A 22,316-nucleotide genomic window follows, 5' to 3' on the forward strand; every position below is an offset into this window, starting at 1 on the left:
AGATCGTGATGGTCGCCGTTACGAAATCATAGACGCCATAAAACGAAAATTAATAACTAACAATTTAGAATTAAATTCTTTACGAATATTATATAAGAATGTTGCTTGAAGTTCCAGCTTTGCAATGAAATTATAAAAGTTCATAAATTAATTACAGAAATTGAGTAATTAATAATTTTTCACTGCCGGAGCCATTTTATCCTTTTCTATCCCCTCTCTGTCCTTGTCTACCACGTGACCAGCTGATCGTCGACCTCCTTGCCTATTCTATATTCCTATCACTTTCTCGATTTTTGAGCCCAAATCATAGATGGCGCTGATCGAAGTCGCAGAACCGAAAACCACGTGACGCGTTGGGCGGGAGAAACAAAACAATAAAACGACATAAATAAGTTTAACACATTTTCCTCTTATCTCTTTATTCTCTTAATATCATCATACAGTTTTTTACATTCTTTAACAAATTTGGATCACTCAAGAGTTTCAGTTATTAATAGGGTACTCTTTTTATTAATAGATACTCTTTTTTACGGTTATTAATAGGATAAAGAAATAAATAGAAATTATCGTTTTGTTATGGTTAATTTATTTTTCTTACAATAAAATTTTTATGTTTCCAAATGTAACTATTTTAAACAACACTGCATACAATTTCTATACAATTAGGTTATTACGTTATGATGTATTTAAAAAGTATAATGTAGAATACACATAGGAGGGTCTATTATATTTACATATTTATATATAAAATTATGTTTGCTTTGCACGTTCTGTGTCTTCCGTACCACAGATACTCCTGTCTAACATAAAACAAAAGCTACATCGGTACATTAAATTTCAGTACTCTACTTCCGCAATACTAACATCTTTCATTTCAAAAAACTCAAATAACCCTAAGTTCCTGTATAAATTGAGAGTCCAGAAAAATATTGCAAATACGGATAAATAAAAATTTATACCAATATCGCGACAGGCGTCTGAAACTAGCGAGTTTGAGATCGTCCTCGATACTAGATTCACCTACGATTCTTTTAACCGATCGCGAAAGCAATTACGTTCTATTCGATAAGCTAATTAAATAATTTGAGCCTAAGATGCATGCATCCCACGATGTCCATCAATGTCCAACGATGAAGTATCTATGGTAGAATGAAGTCTAATAGAAAAGAAAACAATTAGTAATTAATACGAAATAAATAAGAATAAGAGTATGAAATGATTGGAAAAAACAACAAAAATGGCAAAACAGGAATTAAAGACTACAAATGTAAAAGTTAGTCCAACAATGTATTGGAAAATCGAGGAATACTTGAAAGGGAAAGAAATATATATATATAAAACATGTGTGTTACATAATATATATATCAAAACATATATGTATAAATATATAATAATATATAGTACTAACCTTCGACCCTTGACCGTTGGCAACTCTCCTCGCACCAACAACCGGACCCAGTAGAGATGATCCGTCCGATCCGAAGAGAAACTTGCAATAGAGCTTACAAACGATTGCGCGGTTTATATATACCCCACGATAAGCTGAAGATCGACGGAAAGCTACGATCGTTGCCGATTTCGATAATGTTTACTTTACCTATATAATAACCAAAAATTTGTTGATTTCTTAATTTTTATTATAAATTTATGCTTCGAGCAATTTGTTATTAACAATAAATTTGATAATTTATTTTTTTTTTATAAACCATAACTGCATTCGCATTTCCACGAGATAAATTTCCATGATACGTATATGTACATGAAAATATTTTTATTTTCTCTGTATTTCCGACCAACATGTGTTACCCAAAAAGTAAAAGCCTTAGAAGATTCATTCTTATCTTAAAAGTTAGATGGGAGTTTATTTTTCAACAACTTTATATAAAATTTAACTTAAAATCATTTGTATTTATTATATTTAAATTTTGATCACTAATTACAAGTATCCTGAAGTACGAATAATTATAATTATGCACGTTGGGAAACTGGAGGTACTCTCACCTAATTTTTAAGGCAAGCATGAACCTCTTAATGTTCTTATTTTTTATGTAATACATCATTTTAGCCAAAAATCATGCGTTTCTTTCAAAACTTGCAATATTCAAAAATGATAGAGCAATTTTGATTACGGATTCGTTTTCAGGAAAGTAAACTACGCACTGTTGAGCAGTGAAATCTTATCGAATCATCGTACGGTCAAGAAGATATTTGATCGGCATTACTCGACCTTTTTTCAATTTCATCCGCGATTTCAATACCGAGCACATGCGAACCAACGAAGCGTATTTTCGGAGCTGAAAATTTGAAAAACGAAACGTGTATAATTTTCAAAAGGTATTAAACTCGATAATCGCAATGGATGACAAGAGTGACACGAGACACACAACGTGAATATTTTAATGAAACCTTTATTAAGACTTTATCGCGCCAAAGCCAAATAGTGACTCCGGCAATACAAACAGGTAAACGTTTTGCCCCGAGAGTCCTCGAATGCGGATGCACCACCGACCGACATTGTGTCTTTTGCATCATTTTTATCCAAAATAAAACGTTCCACCGATCAGTCGTAATCGTCAATCATTAAACGACGAAACATCAAACGAAGATAATCAATTGACAAAACTTAGGCCGGTTATATACGAGGCTCTTTGTGGCTCCGATGTATAACAAACTGTCGCTATCTCTTGCAATTGTCGTACAAAAAACAAATTATTCACTCTATGCATTGATACTTTTCGCATAAAAACGTTTACAGATGAGCGAGAAGATAAAGTTAAGAACGGATCTTGATTTCGACATCGAAAATTGATTTCGAAGAATTGCAATTATCGTTCAGGCTTAATAGATTTAGGAAATACATTGCATATCGGTAGTTTTCGTGATATTCTTCGATTTATCGTGTTTCCGACACCGAAGCGCCAAAGCGAATGCAAACGCAGTATCATATGCAACTACTACTTGGCGCTCAACCGAGGAAGCGTGAGCGGCGCGCGAAAACGTCTATATTCAAACTGACATGTAGCAAAACAGGCGTTGTTTATCGGTATCGCTTCACCGGATCCTGCATGCTAATAAAATTTAACGAACGACGATTACACCGGATGCCGGTATCAATTGGCCACTTTATGATAAATTATATAAGTAGGTCCCCTACGCCGATTCGGTGTTGCATGTTGAGCGACCAGCCGTGGGCCAATTCTACCTTAAATCACAATGGCGACGACAAGTTTATTTGTTTACTTTTCTCGTTAATCATATCCTTAAGAGGGATCGTCAGGTATGCTGTCGCTCGTAGTTACTCGAACGCTTTCGAACATCGATGGACGTTACTTGGGTAGCTCTGATCTGACATACGTATAACCAATGACGCGACGAAAACGGTGTTCATTGTTCTGATAAAGAAACGCGTGTACTAATGACTGGAAAAAATCCTTGCTTAGCTCTTACTAGAACTAAAACCAGAACTGAAAATAAAATAAAGTATAAAGTCTATATCATTGGAATAATTATGAGCGACAGCATATGCTAGGAGGCGCGAGTTCGCGAAAACGTGCGTGCACGGACTTGGAATTCCGTATACGTACCCCGTGCATCGTTCATCCATCGTGTTTCTCTCATTCACGCTTTAAATTACGTCAAAAATGATCCTTGTGACGAATAGTTGGCAAGTTGGAACAAAAATTTCTAGGCGCAGTCCAATATAGCGAAGACTCTTGATTGGAATTTTAAATTTAATAAATAACTTCGCAATTGTTACCGTGGTTTATTATTCAACGATTTGTTAACTCTTTCGCTACGAGAGAACTGGTCAAGAAATGTTATCGAGATACAATCATCTGAAACATGGATGTAATTTTCACTGACTAGTATGAAGATTTAATAGCGTAAAAAATTTAAGTGTTTTAAGTATACGATTAAGATGCTGTGCTAGAAGAAAGTCCATAATTGTATATCCTCCAGTGAAATTCATTTATGCTTTATGTAAGTGAATATTTTAGCATTGGACTCTTCGCGAGCGGCTCACTGCACCGAAGTGATCGATATACGTGGATTCGCGGACTATAGTGAAACTCTACAGCAAGAATGTTAACACGTCCGTGCCACGTGGCCCATAATAATCATCGAAGGTAAAGCAAGACGTCTCTCAAAGATCAAAGATCGAAGATTAAATTTATCGACCTTTTCCTTTTGTAATCTCCAACTACAAGTTCCCTCGGTTCATGCTAGTCATTAACACTAAACGTAGCAAGCGGGATCAAATGACCTTTTTCAAAATTTACTTTATAAATCGTACATTCGTTGTTATTTCTTTCGCTCATCTGACAGTTCTCTAAATTCTCATATTATCTGATTGTTTAATTCCTCGCTTTCCGTTTTTCTCTTAACTTATTTTTACCGAGAAAAATTCTTTGCATACTTTATATACCACGAAGGGTCATGTGACCCCTTATGGTAAGAATAGGTGTGTGTAAAATACCGGTACGTTTAGTGTTAAAAATAAAATCATCATTTACCGCAGAATGAATTTTATAATTGTCAAAAGTTTATCGCAATTATCATTTTTTTTTTTTTGTTACAATATTTTTGTTTAAAATCGAAATGAATCGCGATACAGAACGCACTGAATAGTAATTTTACGGTTGACGTAATTTTTGAACGCTGCTATAAAATTCTACAGCAATTTCCAATTTTATCGTGACACAGAACTCGTTACTAATCTTTGCTAGCTTGCACGATCCTTTGATCACAAGGATCATCATCGACCTTTCGCATGATCGTCGAGAGGCGAATCGACGGCCGCGTTTCAATTTTATTAATCTAAAGTTACGAACAGTCGACGATCTTTGGGACGGTGTTAAGGATCAGCGTCGTGACGCCTCTCGATCGAGCCGCGTTTCGCGCGAATCGATTGTTCGCGATGCACGGAAAGGGGTTGCTTCAACGACCATGATGTCTCGTGTGTTGCATTTTAAAATTTGTTCTACCATCGTTGTGATCACTTAATATACGCGACGTCTGGTAAAGTTCTAAATTTTTCGTTGTCCTCATAAGTCATTGACGTCTCCGAGATATAGATTTTGCTTGCATTCCCTCTTCCTATACTGAGTAAAGTGATGGAGAGAACAGTGATGAGGAACATTAGAAAACGAAACATAAATCAATGGAAGACCAAATCGAAGGCATAAAATTATATCTAAAATAATAGAAACGTATCTTTTACTTACAATGATTAAAGATAAATTTAATACTATTGAATAATAAATATGAGTTATCAAAGATTCGTTATCAATGAATTAAATCTAGAATACTTACGGAAAATAAAGATGAAATTATATTTAGAATTGCAGAGGTAAAATATCTAAATCGATCCATTTATGCATTTATGAGGAATGAGATACGAGTGAACTGCAGGGGTGTGAGTGCGAAGTAGTAACATATGCAGATGATACGTTACTGATATCTACAACGTGAAAGTAGAAACAAGATGGAAAGACTAGATTTCGCATAGGTAGAGTCAGAACGAGATAAAGACCACATCGTCAAAGGGTGCATTGTATTACAGGGGAGGGTGAACCAAAGATGTTAGATAAACGAGCTATAACTTCGACCTAGTTCACCAAACGTTCTTCATTTAAATTATTCATTTAAAAAGATCTCTTTCATATCGGAATGAACAATCGGACCTTGCCCCCTGTCAATTTGATAATTGACGCGAAAACGATTCATATGGACGCACTGATTGCGGTTATGCGAATGTAACGACAATCGGGGACACGTGTTTCTGAACATCTATTCGGCGAAGAAATCTGTTCGAGTCTTAGAGCGTAAAAATACCTCTTTCAAAATATCTCTTTTCCAATAGGTTATTTTTATCCGGTTCCAGGAATCATTGGAAGCATCGATAAATATTTTCTAAATATAATTCGTATACTCTCGAACACGAGATCACTTATGGCCGCCTACGCAAGCAGATGCACCATGCACGCATGTGGTTACTTCGCGACTGCATCTATCAAGAGGAACGATCGATGGGATATATATATATTATATATTATAGGTACAACCGGAACACAGAGAGACAATTGTTAAACAACGCAATTAATCCTTAACTGACGTTTCCGTTTCTTCGCTTTTATTCGATTGAGAACGCAAAAATACATTAATGATCTGTAAATGAATGATCGACGAGGAAATGATAAGGCTACGAGAATAAACGGTATTCGTATGAAAGAATTATACGACAGAGAAAAATTCTTGGCACAGAGATTGGAGTAATTAAGGTAATAAATCGATATAGACCGTCAGTTAAGGATCGATTAAAGCGATCCACTCTCTGATCGTTTCCCTGAAACGAAAATAAAAATGGGACAAGTCTGGCAAGAAGTCGAATTACGCGACAGAGAGTAGAAGGCTAAAGAGAGATGGTAAATACAGAGTGAAATAGATAGATCCGAAGAGAAAATCTTTAGGCACACCCACACACATACACATACATTTATATATAATATATATAATATATATATGCGTAGAGCGCAAGAGTCTTTTTTTAATTTATATTTCGTGAAGCAAATCGTAAATCCGAACGCTCGATTTGCCGTGTGTACTATCGAACGCAAACGCAGTCAAAGGTGGATCGACGATACTCATCTTTCGTTCTTTCGTTCCTTTGCTCTTTATCTTCTTCTTTTTCGTTCATAATCTCGATTCGAGTAGATGTTCGTCGGCGCTTTCGAACAACCGTCTGTATTGAAAGAATAGATGCGTATCGCTTGTCTCCTTTTTCTTTTTCCATCGTCGCGTGATCGGTTTCTCTACGTCTCTTTTTTATTTCTCGTCGTTTATCGATAATCAAAAAATAAGTTATCCGAATACTTTGTACTTGTCCAAGCCGATCGAGATGGTAGACGTTGAAGCTCTTGGCACGGTATTCGATTTACGTAAAAGAGGAAATCCGATCTCGTCGATCACCTTGCTGCTGCACACGCCATTGAATTCACACGGATAAGACGGATTTCTTAAAATTGCTCGCTTCTCCTGTACGATTCGCGCGTTATCAATAATTAGAATATGTAATAATTACGTCGTAATTCAAGATAGCAAATATATTATCACATTTAGATTGTATTAATGTTTAAGACCTTTTTTTTTAACTGGACATTCTTCGACAAATTTAAACACCTCTACCTTTATCTAAGCTTCATCCCTATGAAAACTTCTCTAAAACTCTCGCGTCCTCCCCTTCAATTCGCGTGCTCAATTTTCTCGCGTATCTTGAAAATTCAATTGAAATTACGAAGTTTAATTCTAGTGAAAAGTTGTAAATTTTTCCGAGTGAATGACAAGTTCGTCGAAGGTGTAATACCGTAGTTAGGTGTCAATTCCTCGAAGGAGTCCAGAGTCGATCGATCCGATGGCTTTGCGTCGAAAATCGTCATTTCTCACAAGGATTGGACTACACCCGGAATCTTCAGCGACAGAAAGTCCAACTGAATCGAAAATACGACGGTATTCGCGTCGTATTCTCTGGAGGTTTGTACAATAACGAATAGAGACTAATTCGTAAATTATTGCCTTCTGAGTGCTGGACGACGACGATCAACGAAAGGTCGCGGATGATCGTTCGTATGTAAATCTAAGAAACATTAATATAGAATATATTATCGTGTAGTTTATATAAGGTATACGTTAAGACACTTACCATCTACTGCAAAAATTCAACAGTTAAAAGATTGTAAACGCTCGATTTGCCGTGTGTACTATCGAACGCAAACGCAGTCAAAGGTGGATCGACGATACTCATCTTTCGTTCTTTCGTTCCTTTGCTCTTTATCTTCTTCTTTTTCGTTCATAATCTCGATTCGAGTAGATGTTCGTCGGCGCTTTCGAACAACCGTCTGTATTGAAAGAATAGATGCGTATCGCTTGTCTCCTTTTTCTTTTTCCATCGTCGCGTGATCGGTTTCTCTACGTCTCTTTTTTATTTCTCGTCGTTTATCGATAATCAAAAAATAAGTTATCCGAATACTTTGTACTTGTCCAAGCCGATCGAGATGGTAGACGTTGAAGCTCTTGGCACGGTATTCGATTTACGTAAAAGAGGAAATCCGATCTCGTCGATCACCTTGCTGCTGCACACGCCATTGAATTCACACGGATAAGACGGATTTCTTAAAATTGCTCGCTTCTCCTGTACGATTCGCGCGTTATCAATAATTAGAATATGTAATAATTACGTCGTAATTCAAGATAGCAAATATATTATCACATTTAGATTGTATTAATGTTTAAGACCTTTTTTTTTAACTGGACATTCTTCGACAAATTTAAACACCTCTACCTTTATCTAAGCTTCATCCCTATGAAAACTTCTCTAAAACTCTCGCGTCCTCCCCTTCAATTCGCGTGCTCAATTTTCTCGCGTATCTTGAAAATTCAATTGAAATTACGAAGTTTAATTCTAGTGAAAAGTTGTAAATTTTTCCGAGTGAATGACAAGTTCGTCGAAGGTGTAATACCGTAGTTAGGTGTCAATTCCTCGAAGGAGTCCAGAGTCGATCGATCCGATGGCTTTGCGTCGAAAATCGTCATTTCTCACAAGGATTGGACTACACCCGGAATCTTCAGCGACAGAAAGTCCAACTGAATCGAAAATACGACGGTATTCGCGTCGTATTCTCTGGAGGTTTGTACAATAACGAATAGAGACTAATTCGTAAATTATTGCCTTCTGAGTGCTGGACGACGACGATCAACGAAAGGTCGCGGATGATCGTTCGTATGTAAATCTAAGAAACATTAATATAGAATATATTATCGTGTAGTTTATATAAGGTATACGTTAAGACACTTACCATCTACTGCAAAAATTCAACAGTTAAAAGATTGTAACAACTAGTTCGTATATTTCCGTACGAGACGGAAATGCTCGATCGGCATTTCGTTCTGTTTCCACGTGTCTCATCGAGAACGACTTTTCTATCGTATCGTTGATCGTCCGAATAATCGATTATCCGAATGAGTGGAACAAAGGAACAACTTGAAATGAAAAAACGAATGCACGATCGAGCAGATTCGACTCGTTCGCAGCCTCCGGTCTCTCAATTCTTTCCCATCCTCTTAATACGCTACACCCACGTTTCCGCTTCCGTTACTCATTATCATTTTGGCACGCGTTTTTTTGTTTTTCTGTTTCCTTACTATTGGCACGACATTTACGAACAATGAGCTTGCTAGAATTAATTAATTAGAATAAATCTCGGACGCACCTGAGATCGATCGTTCGAACGATACGATGTATAATAATAAAAAGACCTTTGCTATATCGTACGTACTATGTACCGCCGTATACTTAAATACAGAATGCCAATAAATCGCGTTACGTTCGGCTCGAGGAGGCTCTACGTCATTTCACGAAAGGCAATCCGTTCACAAAGCGATAAGTAACCCCCCAATTTAATTACATGCTCGACCGTTTCATGCTCGCCGTTTACGAAATTGTCTACGCCCGAGACGTTTACCGTGGACCATGGGATAATCATTCTAATACGATGCTTACGCGAATAAAAAGAAAGGATCGTATCGGTTGTTCGTTCCCGCGACACCTTAAAAGCTAAGAAATTATTCTAAACGCGGCTTTTGAACGATCAACGTCTAAAATGGAATAATCAATCGAGCGGTTATCAAAAATAGAATTATCATTGTAAATACAATACACAACGCACCGATATACCAACGATCAACAATCGTCGTTTCGCGATCTCCATTCGGACCACAATCACGTCACGACCATGTATACCAAAAATACTATATCACGCGTAGGTTAAAACATTGCGTCCGCGTGCATGCACGAAAGTTCGAACAAAACGAAAGAGACGACGATCTTCCCCGGCTCATCGGTTCCCTTTCTTTCTCTTTGCGCGACGAACACAGCCGGCATGTCGCGCACACGTGTCATGTAAAGTCATGTGTTATAAAAGGTATCGCGAACTCGCCGCGCACGCCGTCGGAATAAACGTCTCACAAATATAAAGTATCATTTCGAATATAATATACGTATATCAAAAAGCAAGAAAGTATCGTGTATACAGTACACGTACGCGTATCATAGTGGGCGGAGAAAATCTGCACTGTTCTTAGCGACGTTAATAATGTTTACGGTTGATCGAATATCAATCGAGGAATATCGTTTGCAGAGTTACTGATCGAGATACGAGTAAGAATCGCAATTACAACTAGTTGCAACTGAAAAGGTCATGATCGAGATACAACTATCGTTTACAAGCTAGCAATCGTTAATTCGAGCATACGTAAAGATCCCAATTAAACTTTATCGCAGTTAGAGTACTTGGAAAATTAAACTGCGTAATCCGAATAATGAGTTTAATGCGAAGCAACGAGCCATTGGGGTCTTATATTCAGTCTTTAAATTTGACATTTTAGAAAATTTGGAATAGCGTCGTAGTTGATAGATTCCTTACAAAATGCGACGATACTGATTATTTTAAAGGAAGGTGTAAGCAGCTTTCGAAATACCGTATGGATCGTTGAAGAAGAAATTCGTCCAAATGAGCAATTCTTCGAGTATTCCGAAGAATTTATCGACGAATTAAAGCTCTAACAATGGAAATCGCTCGTTCCTTCCATCGATTCGACCAATCGTAGTGGTTTTTCTCCGCCATAATTGATTCGCTCTTTTATTTTTATTTTTCTTTTTTGCCTTATTGCCAAATGCAAAACGTGACCGTCTCGGACGAGAAAAAACGTGACGTACTAATCGCAGCCATGCATCGAAGAGCATCCTTTTCCCGTGCCTCTTTATCTCCCCCCTCCCCCCATAAAAACTGTTATCGACTAGAACGTAGTTATGATACATTAAAAATTGACACACATTTATGTTATATGTATATTGGGCTTCACCTTATCGCCTCCCCCGTTCTTTTCTTTCATTCTTTTGTTCTCTGCAGAAAATGCATGACACGATCGAATCATTTTTGGGGACGGTCTTCGATCCTAGAGAGAGAAAAACTTGCGATATTTTTAATAATAATTTCCATAGGCGTCGAGTGAGGACAGAGTAAAGCCAGTATTCCCATGGGAACACCGGCGAACTTGCTTATTACAGACGACAATCGTTAATAGTTTGCATTTGGAACCTACTATAGCTTTCGACTTAGAGATATACTTGAGACACATAAGAAGTTGCTTGTGTATTGTAGTTTCGTTGGAAAGTCCTGCATTCTGTGCTCGATGCACACTTGTATGATTCCTTAGCTATTTATTTAAACACGCGAGAAAAAGTTGAACGACGCTGTCATACCTTTCGTTTTTTTTCCCACTTCACCTAAGTATTAAGCGAACGTATATTATATTATCGACGGGCAACAAAAAACTTTCACGCCACTTATCGTTATCTCTATGAAATTCGATAAAATTCCCCATGGCTATCCTTTCCTCGATAAACGAACACACCGTACACGCTATTACATAGTAACGTATCGTTGCAATTCCGATTATTCCGTAAGAATAATACCACATTCGCGTTATATGCTAAATAGTAATAATACCGGTAATAAGAATAATAGCAATGTACATCGTTATCAATAATACCATTAACAATCATAATTATACGGATGGACAATCATAATTATAGTTGAAGCTTAAATATGAAAGGACGCAACGGTAAAATTATCTTTGCAAAATAGCACCTTTCCCAGACGCCAGAGATCTCGTGATGTACAAATATGCTTAATTAGATCTATGCTTGTCGACACACTCGATTCTTGTAATAAAAAGCAATTTAACGGATTCAATGGAAAATTCGATGGAATACGAAATTGCGTTGCTCGTATATGTATAAAACTTGTCTCCTTGAGGTCTGTTTGCCTTTTCTGAAGTTAATGGAATAATAATTAAAATGTACGTATCGATTTGTAACACGAGAATCTCTTGACCGTCAGTACAGGACAGCAGTCTTAATAATCGCTGATTTTACATTTGAATCACGGCGTAAAGTGAAATAAAGGACGAGTGTCACACCGTGAAAGCATCTACTTTCAGTCTTTCTCTATAATCCAGTCTACGATTCTAGCACCATTGCGCAGCTTTAGTTTCGTTCATCAATGTTCTGATCAACGAAGAAACTTCGATAATTAAATCGGCTAATAATAAGATCACATTAGAATTCGAAGATTAGATTGAATTACCGACATTTGCATGCAATTCTCTACATAATTCCTATTTACTAAGGGCAAAGTTTATCGTAATTAGCCAGAAGTTGCACTTTGTTCTTCTTTAGTTACATCGTATCTTTTTTTTTCTTTTATTATTTTATTCGTATACTTCATTTTGCAGTCTATCATTAGAATCGTGTAAACTTCGTACAATCGAGCTGAAAATTGGATTACAATCTTCTTCAGGGAATGACGAAATTGATGTTAAAAAATCTTTCAAAGCTACTGTACTCTTTAAAAGTTGTGAGCCTACAACATCTGACTATCTCCACCGTTACTAGTCTAGCTCAAAGTCTGTAATCTTGCACATCGTGACTGTTATAATAATTTCAAATTTCTTACAACTTTCTCCGACATACGTTTCTAATAACCAATTTCATTTAAGAACAAAATAAACTCTGATTTTATTTCACCTTTCGACGTGCGATATTTTTTTTAAATTATATATTTCGACTTTCTCTTTTCAAATCCTATTCTCGACTCTTTTTTGTTTATTTCCGTATTGCTAATTTTCAAAATTAAATGACGTCGATCCTCGAAGCAGCTCGAATAGCGACGACATGATCTTCGTTGCCAATGTAAAATCTCTTCCACGATTCTAATATCTATGAGTCGCAGTATTGACAAAGTTAGGACGTGTAAAACGACGACGAACCGCTCGATCCACGACGAGAATTTCGAGCTTCCTCTTCAAGCTTCCTGCCGCGTGTCTTGCTTCACTTGCTTCACTAGTTCGTGGACTCCGAGTTGGAGGATGGCGAGGATTCTGGGCTCTGTACCAAAGGAGTATCCCTTCCGATCGTGGGCATCAGCAGCATCCCGCGTGGACTGAACGTATCGCAATACAAATTCTCTTTCTTGTGCACTCGCCTTACGTGGCTACGCAGATTGTCACGACGTGCACTCCTGTACGCGCAATGCGGACAAAGGTGTGGTTTCTCCCCCGTGTGCATTCGTCGATGTTGGATGAGCTAATGAGAGATAAGAGATCATTGTTCTCACGTATAAAAATAACTAGACACGTGTACAGTGGGCTGAGAGTATATAAGAACGATTATACGTATACTATATAGTAAAAAATCATGATCGAGAAAACAAATAAATCTCGATGAAGGTTTCAAATTTTTAGTTCCAAACATCTTTAAAATGTTTAATTAATAGTCTGAACTTAAATGAACAGACCAATGGTGACAGTGATCTATTGTAAAGCTTTAGAATAATAAACAAAGCTTTGCTTTGAATTATTACGACATAATTATTACAATATTATTATGTAGGAACAATTTAAAATGTGATATTAATATGTAATAACTATCAGTGGACAATTACAGTGATTACTTTTTATTCTGTAATACAATCTCATCGAGTTTCATATTATCACAACAATAGCCTGGCATCTTGAATTTAACTTCAATATATTGTCCTCTGAAGCTTGTCTATTGTAATCATTCGAATGTCACACCAAAGCCCACTGTATAGCAGTCTTGAATATATTCAGGGATCACGGGATGTCGAAGAACCCGTAGATTCATACGATATATTTACATAGAACGAAAGTTTTGATTTACAGGTACAAGTAGGATACCATTCACAACCATTCTACGAGATTCAAAAGACCAGCACGAATGTCGTAGAATTTATGATCGATCAGAGATTACACAGGCTTTTTACTCAGGCAGAATTCGAAACAATCGAAGTTCATCGATTTCACTTGTCGACGTGCTTCGAAATTCCATGCACTGACATTCCCAATAACGAAGTTTCCTTTTGTAGCGAAGAAAATATTACCTTTTTTAACTGCACCGTGCGAAAGATGCAAATGTCGCAGCAGAAGTATCGGTCATCGCGATGCCTTCTCATGTGTCTGCTCAGATCGACTTCCGACGATCTGTCCGCGCCACACACGGCGCAGCTCACTCTTGTTTCCGGCGCGGTACCTTTCGCGTGTGCCCTCAAATGCCTTTGGAATGCCTTCTCGATGGTGCAGGCGTACGAGCACAACGAGCATCGATACTCTTCCCTTTCATATCTGTGCATTGAAAGGTACAATAAGTCGGAACTACTTAGCTCAGATTGGAGATCAATTGAACATGGGCAAAGTTACAAGATCGTTTTCTTAATAGTAAATTTAATTTTTAAACTTGAAATTTTAGGTCTACCAAGGAAACTTTTCAGTGACGGTATATTTATATATGATAATTAAAAATCTGTTCTTTAATGATGAGATATAGCAATGAAAAATCAATTTACTAGTAAGACGTCCAGTGTTTCCCAGTGTTGCTTAAAATGATTAGAGAATTATTGATCTTTAGAATCTTTTGTTTGAAGAATGATTAAAGTTACCACGTCGTATAGCGGAAAGTATAAATTTTAAATCGTGTTAAATTTGTTGTAGACTCTCTAATTATTTTAACAATGCAAGCAATGAGAGATATATATATAAGTACAATAATTGGAACAAGCGTTAAGTACCTATACCTGACGCGTTGCAATGCCAGAGATCGCTTCTTTCCTGTTGGTGTCATCCCTTGTGCCACATGCGCAGCCACATGGGTTTCCATTTCGCATCTGCTATTCGTGGCGAAGTCGCAGCCCGAGGACGGACAACTTTTCGTTTCTCCAGTCTCCGCGCTTGGTACCGGTGGATGACAATCGACAATGTGCTTTCGCAGAGCTGGCCTCGTCGGTGCAACCACGTCACAGGAACCACAGGAGTAACCGCGATGCGCGTTGCTGACGTTTGGACTGCTACCTCTAGATCTGAAAACAGATAAAAAGTATTAATACTTTAAACAGAAAAATCGTTAAATTAATAAAATAATCTTGAAATATATTCCAACGAGAATTTCAAAGCCAAGTTAAATTAAATTAAAGAAATATTGACCGAATTCCACTATGCAATTTTTTCATTCAGCTCCTATTTAAAATCCTCCAGTTACGTTTATGACTTTGTTCAAAGAAAAGAATATCACATGTCCAGGAAACATATAAAATCAAAGGCCAATCTATTCGAGGAATTCTTCGGAATTAAAAGCCTCTTTTTTTTCATTTTTCAAATTTCGTAATCGTTGCTCACGAATCGGTCGTAACTCAACGCTGGTCAATATCCTTCAAAGCTGTTGATTTACGACGCCATTTATCTTTTGAATTTTTGAAATATCGCGAGAAACACGTTCGCATTGTTGAGCAGGGTGAAAGATTCGCTCTCTGGTACGACAAATTCATTGGTCTCGTTTTATCGATTCCATGTCGTGTTAGGTAAAAATTTCGTATTCTTTACAGCATCATTTTACCCCGACGTGTACAAATATAAATACGTAATTTCGTTTCCAGATTTCGCTCTTAATCTCGTATCTGACCTGACCCAAAGTACGAAACAATTTATGTGCCCGATGTATTAGGTGGAACAAGTTAAGTACATTATGGGGTAAAACGTTTGGGCCTGAGAAAGTGGTTGATAACTGAAAGATTACTTTCGATGCATACTTTTCAGTGTAAGACGAATGCTCACTCTCGGAGTCACTATCAGACGGAATGTTTGGGATTTCTGTAGCCTCAAGAGCCGCAGTCGCTGCTGAAAGTTTTCCAAGCCAAGTGGTGTAGGCATCGAGGACCCAGCTATTTAAAACCGGTGTAACTGTTCCATCCTATCAAAAAAGCGACCTTCTTTTATCTTTTTTATTTATTTCAAGGTTAATCGCTTAATAGACATAGTAATAGCGATTTGAACTATAATGATAGTAACCTACATATTAATAAAATTAATTTTTATATAATGTTTTTTTGATGTATTATGCAGATGTATAATTACGATTGGACGAACCTTGTCGAAAGTCAGATAGGCCATGGGATTGAGCAGCTTCATCGATAAATTATTATTGGCCGAACGGTGCGAGCTGTTCGTACTTCCCGTATCGCTTTCTTCCCCGGCGTCTTCATTGTCGTTATTTTCTTTTCGTATGGGGGTCTACACGATCATGGAAAAATTTATCAAGTATTTAGTATTGCTCGTGAATTCAAGGAAAACAGAGCATTCTAAATGCAAACTTTAATTATACTTCTGGAAAAGTTTGCTGAATCTTCCTTATGTCAGCTGTAAAAGTGACTTAATCAAGACGCTTTAGAATTCTTGGTAAAGTTTACTGCAATATTGGTGGAATTTGGGACATGTGTCGAAAAAAAATGAAGTTGCACGAAAAAATGCTGATCAGTGGAAATGTACGATGAAAAAGCAAAGACCGAACTCCCGAGAGAAATATTTTTAATTAATGTCATGAACAGTAATGGAATTTAAAACGTGGAAAAGAAAGATCCTTTTGGAATCTAAATAGCTGTAACATTAATAACGTACCTAATTTCAAGAAAATGTAAAGCTCCATTAAGTACTGTGATTTTTATCCGAATTCTCAATCAAACTAAAATTTCATTAAATGATCGAAATAGAATTTTTGAGAATAAATATCTATTGCATAAATGTAGCTTATAAAATGCACTGTAATTAAGTATTTCCAAAACGAATTTCCTCAACGCATATTAATGTATAATTTAAACTAAAATGATATATTAATAAAACATTTTATTAACATATAATTAAAATTAAAATTGAATTACAATTTCATCGGAAACATCAGGCAGCAATTGCATTTCCACGATACCTTGAAAAAGAAAAAATACAAATCTCCCGCACACGGCGATATTTCAAAAAGATATATAAACTTGTTATCAAAACGTACCTGATTATCAATTAAAATTAAAATTCAATTACAATTCCACCGGCAAACCTTTGCGATATATTAACAAAGGTATTACACCTTCGCGATATTTCGACAACCATAAATTTCTACATGTCCCAAAAAGACATATAAACCTATTATCGAAACGTATATACCTGATCATCAATTAAAATTAAAATTGTATTATAATTTTACTGGGAACATCTATGATACTTCAAAAAGTAATATAAATCCATTAAATATCAATATCCCACAACGAAATATGAGCCTATTATCAAAACGTATCCGATTATCAATTAAAACCAAAGTTGTATTATAATTTCATTCATAAAAGCATGCGTAAGACTCCCAAAAAGAGAGAAAGAAATACATAAATCTCCATCGGACATCAAAGAATTACAATTTCACTGGAAAAAGAGATACTTCAAAGACTTCAAAAGATATCTAAATCTCCACTAGACAGTGACACCGCAAAAAGCAAAGTTATTATCAAAACATACCTGATTATCATTTTCATCTGCTCGTTCGATGTTCCCTTCGTTGTCGTCCTGTTTCTCATCATCCTTCTCCTCGGCCTTCCCTTCGTTCTTCTCTTCCTCCCGTTCGCCATCCCGTTTCATCACCAGTTCCATAGGCCCATACGGCGGGCCGGCGGAAGTCAACGGTAACGGCACCATATCCGGCCGGTGGAGGCCGCTCAGGGCGAATGCAGCCCTCGGCAGCAACTGTGTCGCGCTTGGTGGTAAAATCGGGTGCCTTCGGGCGAGACGTGGGTCACCCCAAAGTTCACCCGCGGCGTGAAAACTCCAGATCCCATATTCCATCTGGAACGGCGATCATTAAACCGGGTCAACGAATATTCCCGCGTTCACGTCCCCTGATACGAATCCTATCCGAATTACGGTGATCGAGAGGCAAATTTTAGATGACACCCCAGAATTATCGATCCGACGTCGCGATAGCCTATTCTCGAGCTTCCAATAAGTAGTTAAGGGATCGCTTAAAATAGAGAAACGGATAATGGGAAAGGCGATATTCGTTGTTTTGCCACTACGCCGACTAGTCGAAATTGGACGGCTGAAAGATAGATAACATTACGCGGTCGCCGCTGAAATAGAAAGGTCCTTAATAAAATATACGCTGTCTCGCAGAACCTCGATCGTTTAGACGTTTCTAGGAGATGCCGAAGATTTTAGAAGATTCGAGAAAGTATAAGAATAGCTGCTGAAAGGGGAGATGAGAGAATGCAAGTATCGAAAGCTTGGAACCGATGAGACAACCAATGTCGATAATTCGAAGCTGTACAGAATGGTACCGTAATTATCGTATTCGAATTTAACGCGTTTGCTCTCGACGTGTCGTAGCTGCGATGTGATACTTAATAAATTAATGAAGATAATTTTCATACCGTTGCAACGGGCTTTTCGATATGAATCGTGACAGAGTCGAGGGGTTGGAACAGGGAGAGAGATTACAATAGATTTTCGTAATGAGATACGCGAAAACGCGTACAATTTCAGAGATGTCGTCCGTCAAAGGAGATCAAAGTTAAAGATAAAATTGTGCTCGCCTCTGAACAGCGCGAAAATACAGGTGGAAATATCGAAAATTACGAAATGAGAGCGGAAGATCGGCCGATTCGTTTCTTTGATATCTCGTTTATAATTTAATCGACAAAGAGAATTCTTTTGCGCGACGTTCGTCCCAAATTTTTACTGTCACGCGTTCGAATGGAAAAACGAAAAGAGACAGAGGAAAAAAAATAAAAGGAAAGAGGGAGGATCTCGAACGGCGGAGTTGGAGGACGGTGGTCCAGAAGCGCGCCACTTAATTGCAACGCATTTTGTAATGTTTAATAAATAGATCCAGCGATGGACGAGTTCGGAACTCATTATTTGCGAAAAGTTGGTGCACGGGTTCGCGAGACCGTCCAGGGGAATAGTAATCATTTTAATGACCGTTCCCGTTTAAAAATTTCCAAATGAACCGGAGGACTTCTGATTGCGTCGGTTCTCGATCTATCCCCTCTCGTCGTCCCTCTGTCCAACGAATTCGCGTAAAAATAACACAATAAATATCTCCGTTAATAAGTCCATCGATCGGTCCTCTCGTACGGATATGCCAGCAAGACAATTTTATACGTTCAAATTAATAATTGCTCGTTGACATCACGTGTAACGAAAAATGGCAAGGGTAATGGGGTGAATTATGTTTCGAAAGCGTAGAGGAAAAAAGGGGAAAAGGAGGAAAAAAGAAGGACGGATTAATTAACGGCGAATTAAAGAAATATAACGTGGAAATATCCTTCGGAGATGGGATTATTTGTTAAACAATTTATCGATTCGACGCGAACACACGTCAGAGGCTCGTTCGACGAACGAAACGGCCATAGCGAAATGGGGAAATATATTGTATGTCGTTGTCATTTGCGGCATTCTGCGTATTATCCCATAAATCAAGTAACAATAATGCAAACAAATATTCTATTCAAGTAACATCTATCGAATATCCGCTTCTTTTTGCGGCTAATGTTTCCAGAATAATTCTCCACCGGAAACGCGTCGTATCATCGACATGAATGCGAATTTGTTGACAGAAGTACGGAAAAAGCCGAGTTAAAAGGTTTCGTTATTCGAAACAGTTTTTACGTATCTTTTGGATAGTTAACGCGAAAGTATCGTGGTCTTTTCTACCGTAATTCAACGAAATAAACACGTTTATTTGCAATGCGAAATAACGGAGCGGTTATGGCCTTGCGTGAAATTATCCAGGTTCAAAAACCGAAAAATTTGCGGCATAAACTGTAAAACGTTTTAAATAGTAATAATTGCGAGATGCGAATAAAAATAAATGCAACGTAGGAGGTCGTATTATTTCGAGCGAAAAATATCGAAAAAACATTTGCGAAGATTAAAGACGAGGAATAGTACGATACCGGAATCAGCGACATCGCGATGTTGGGTCATGGAAATCGGTGTAACTCCTCCAAACAGGAAGATCCACACTGCGCGAACCACCGACCAAAATGTTACTTCAGTTAGAAAGAGGAGTCTTTCGGGATCAGACACACTGATCTACACCACGATCTAGGTAAATCGAACCAAACTATTTTAATATATAAATTCGATAAAACACATGAAACGTTCGTTTACATATTAAACCCTTCACGACACCAGGCAAAAATTCTCAATATCGAAAGCTAAATCTCTTCACCTTATTACTTCCCATCATCCTCCGTTAAATATATCGGAACAGAAAGATAATCGTATACATACATAATAACGAGTCTCATGCAAGTAAATTTCACAACAACTTTATCATACAAAGAGGAAAGGAAAGGAAAAAAAGGAAAAAGAATACAAGCAGCGTGATAGCAAGAAAAATTAGCTACTCTCCGAACGAGTCGCGCGATGCTATCGAAGATGCATCGCGAGACCGTTAGCCGATACAGAAATGGGTAAACAAGCTGACGAAACTAGCAACGAAAAGAAGAAACATCGGAAGCGTGAACACATATATATATATGTATATATATGTATATATATACATATATATGTATATATATATGTATATATATGTATATATATATATAATATGTATATACACATACATATATATATATGCATAGGAAGATAAATGAAAGGAACGTAATAAAAGATTTCCATCTTACGGATGCCCGTCCGGTGGCCTACCGCAATTCAGGCCGATCGTCATTACGGTAAATCATCCCCCGGCCACGATTCTCCCGGTTCTGTTACGGTAGCAAGAAACACAGCCGATCCCTGCAGGTCTGCCGGTCGACCGGAAGTTACGCAGTACCGCCGGTACGCGAGTAACGTGCACGCGGATTCTCTCTCACGAGGCACGGACGGGGTACAGAGAAATACGTCCGGATACGTGCTGCCGCAGAACGAACTCGCGAGATTCCTGACCATTGGACCGACCCTCGTGCATGCATACTTTAGCATAACGTTCTCTATACAATATCCAGAAAGAGGGACGAGGAGGAACGAGGGAAAGAGGAGTGGGACGTAGGGAGAGCCAAGAGACAGAGAGAGATAGGTACAGCTACCCTCCCTCTCCTGCCTCTCTTCTTCGTCGTCCTACCTCTCGTTGACCCCTTCCCATTGCCCTCGCGAATCGATTTGTTATTGTTTTTGTGTCTGCGGTCGTCGCGGCGAGCGGAGCGAGCGGGGTGTATATCGGTGGGTGGCAGCCCGGCGACCAACGCGAGTGGGTGGTGGGGAGTGGGTGCCAGTCGCGCTCTCGCTGCTTCAAAGGCTCGCTTTTCGGCCCGACAGAGAGGCGACCAGGAAGGGCGAACTGCGCGGGGGTGGCTGCTACCAGCCTGGACAGGGGGAAAGGGAAGGCCGCGGTAAGAGAGCACTTTGGAAGCTCGAAAGAGATGGACGAATAGATACACGCAGCTGACCAGTGGTGTAGCTCGTGTATGTGCCGATTTCCATCCCTCTGTGCACTCTTCTTTATAGCGGGGGATATTACGATGATATTTCGCCGAACCGCGGAATAACGCGGTATGAATATACAGATGATATCTTTTGTTTTATTCTCTTTGAGATGACTTTGAAATTTCTTCGTCGACTTATAATATCGTAATAGATTGAGAATAATTACGTATCGAGTAAAACATGGTTTGTTCGGTTAGTGAATGAAACCAATTCCTGTTCCAACGGAGAGAAATCCCGCTGGCTACGCCACTGGTTCCACGCCACCGAAAAGAGTGAGAGAAAATGGGTGGGCAAGGATGGAAGCTGGCACAGTGATGAGAGAGCAAGAGGGGGTGGAAATAGGGGGAGAAGGTGGGTGGACGGAAGAAACGACAGGGCGAGAGGGAGGAACCGCGAGGGTTAAGCAGAGAGGGGGTTAGTTGCTGGTACTCGCGGAGCAGAGGGAGACAGAAGGGGGAGGGAAATGGATCGGATTGCGTGGTCGGCACGAGGCTGGTTAGTATGAGTGCAACGGGATAAAAGAGAGAGCAAAAGTAAGAGGGCAAGAGATAGAGATGCGGTTAGGTATGGCAGCGTGTGTAGGTGGAAAGGAGTGAACGATAGCGGAAGAAAGGTTGCATCGGAAAGGAATGCAAGAAAATGAGAAAGTCGAGGTAAGACGAGGGAATACGTTTGACAGGTGACAACCGATCGGACCACTGACGTCACAGATCACTCGCTCGACCGTACGCTACACGCACAAACGCGATTTACTGCGGCACACGGACACACGTACACGTAGGAAAGAGAGAGAGAGAGAGAGAGCGCGCGCGCGCGACGTGTCGTGCATCACGCCGTGTTACTTCCGTTCCGTGCACAGAGTACGTCATACGTAAGCTTCCCAC

The 22,316-nt window shown here is 38.5% G+C and overlaps 1 protein-coding gene across 1 annotated transcript; it reads right to left on the reverse strand.

Moving 5' to 3' along the window:
- Positions 1-12,939: 12,939 nt before the first annotated feature.
- Positions 12,940-17,787, reverse strand: LOC108553411 (zinc finger protein 394). The gene is made up of 6 exons (XM_017908286.1): positions 17,464-17,787; positions 16,054-16,197; positions 15,717-15,877; positions 14,703-14,990; positions 14,019-14,259; positions 12,940-13,201 (listed from the first exon to the last, which is right to left on the reverse strand). The coding sequence occupies exons 1-6, from the start codon at positions 17,785-17,787 to the stop codon at positions 12,959-12,961; spliced, it is 1,401 nt and encodes a 466-aa protein (XP_017763775.1). The 3' UTR covers positions 12,940-12,958.
- Between the last annotated feature and the right edge of the window lie 4,529 nt (positions 17,788-22,316).

The sequence above is a fragment of the Eufriesea mexicana genome, unplaced genomic scaffold (genome assembly GCF_001483705.2).
Source record: "Eufriesea mexicana isolate 0111107269 unplaced genomic scaffold, ASM148370v2 scaffold10344, whole genome shotgun sequence".
NCBI classification, from domain to species: Eukaryota; Metazoa; Arthropoda; class Insecta; order Hymenoptera; family Apidae; genus Eufriesea; species Eufriesea mexicana.

Excerpts from the sequence above, each read along its gene's own strand:
- LOC108553411 (XM_017908286.1), bottom strand. The coding sequence starts at position 17,787 with ATGGAATATGGGATCTGGAGTTTTCACGCCGCGGGTGAACTTTGGGGT. Across the intron at positions 14,991-15,716 it reads CATTCGTCTTACACTGAAAA|ATCTAGAGGTAGCAGTCCAA; the intron begins GTATGCATCGAA and ends ATCTGTTTTCAG. Across the intron at positions 13,202-14,018 it reads GCACGGTGCAGTTAAAAAAG|CTCATCCAACATCGACGAAT; the intron begins GTAATATTTTCT and ends ATCTCTCATTAG.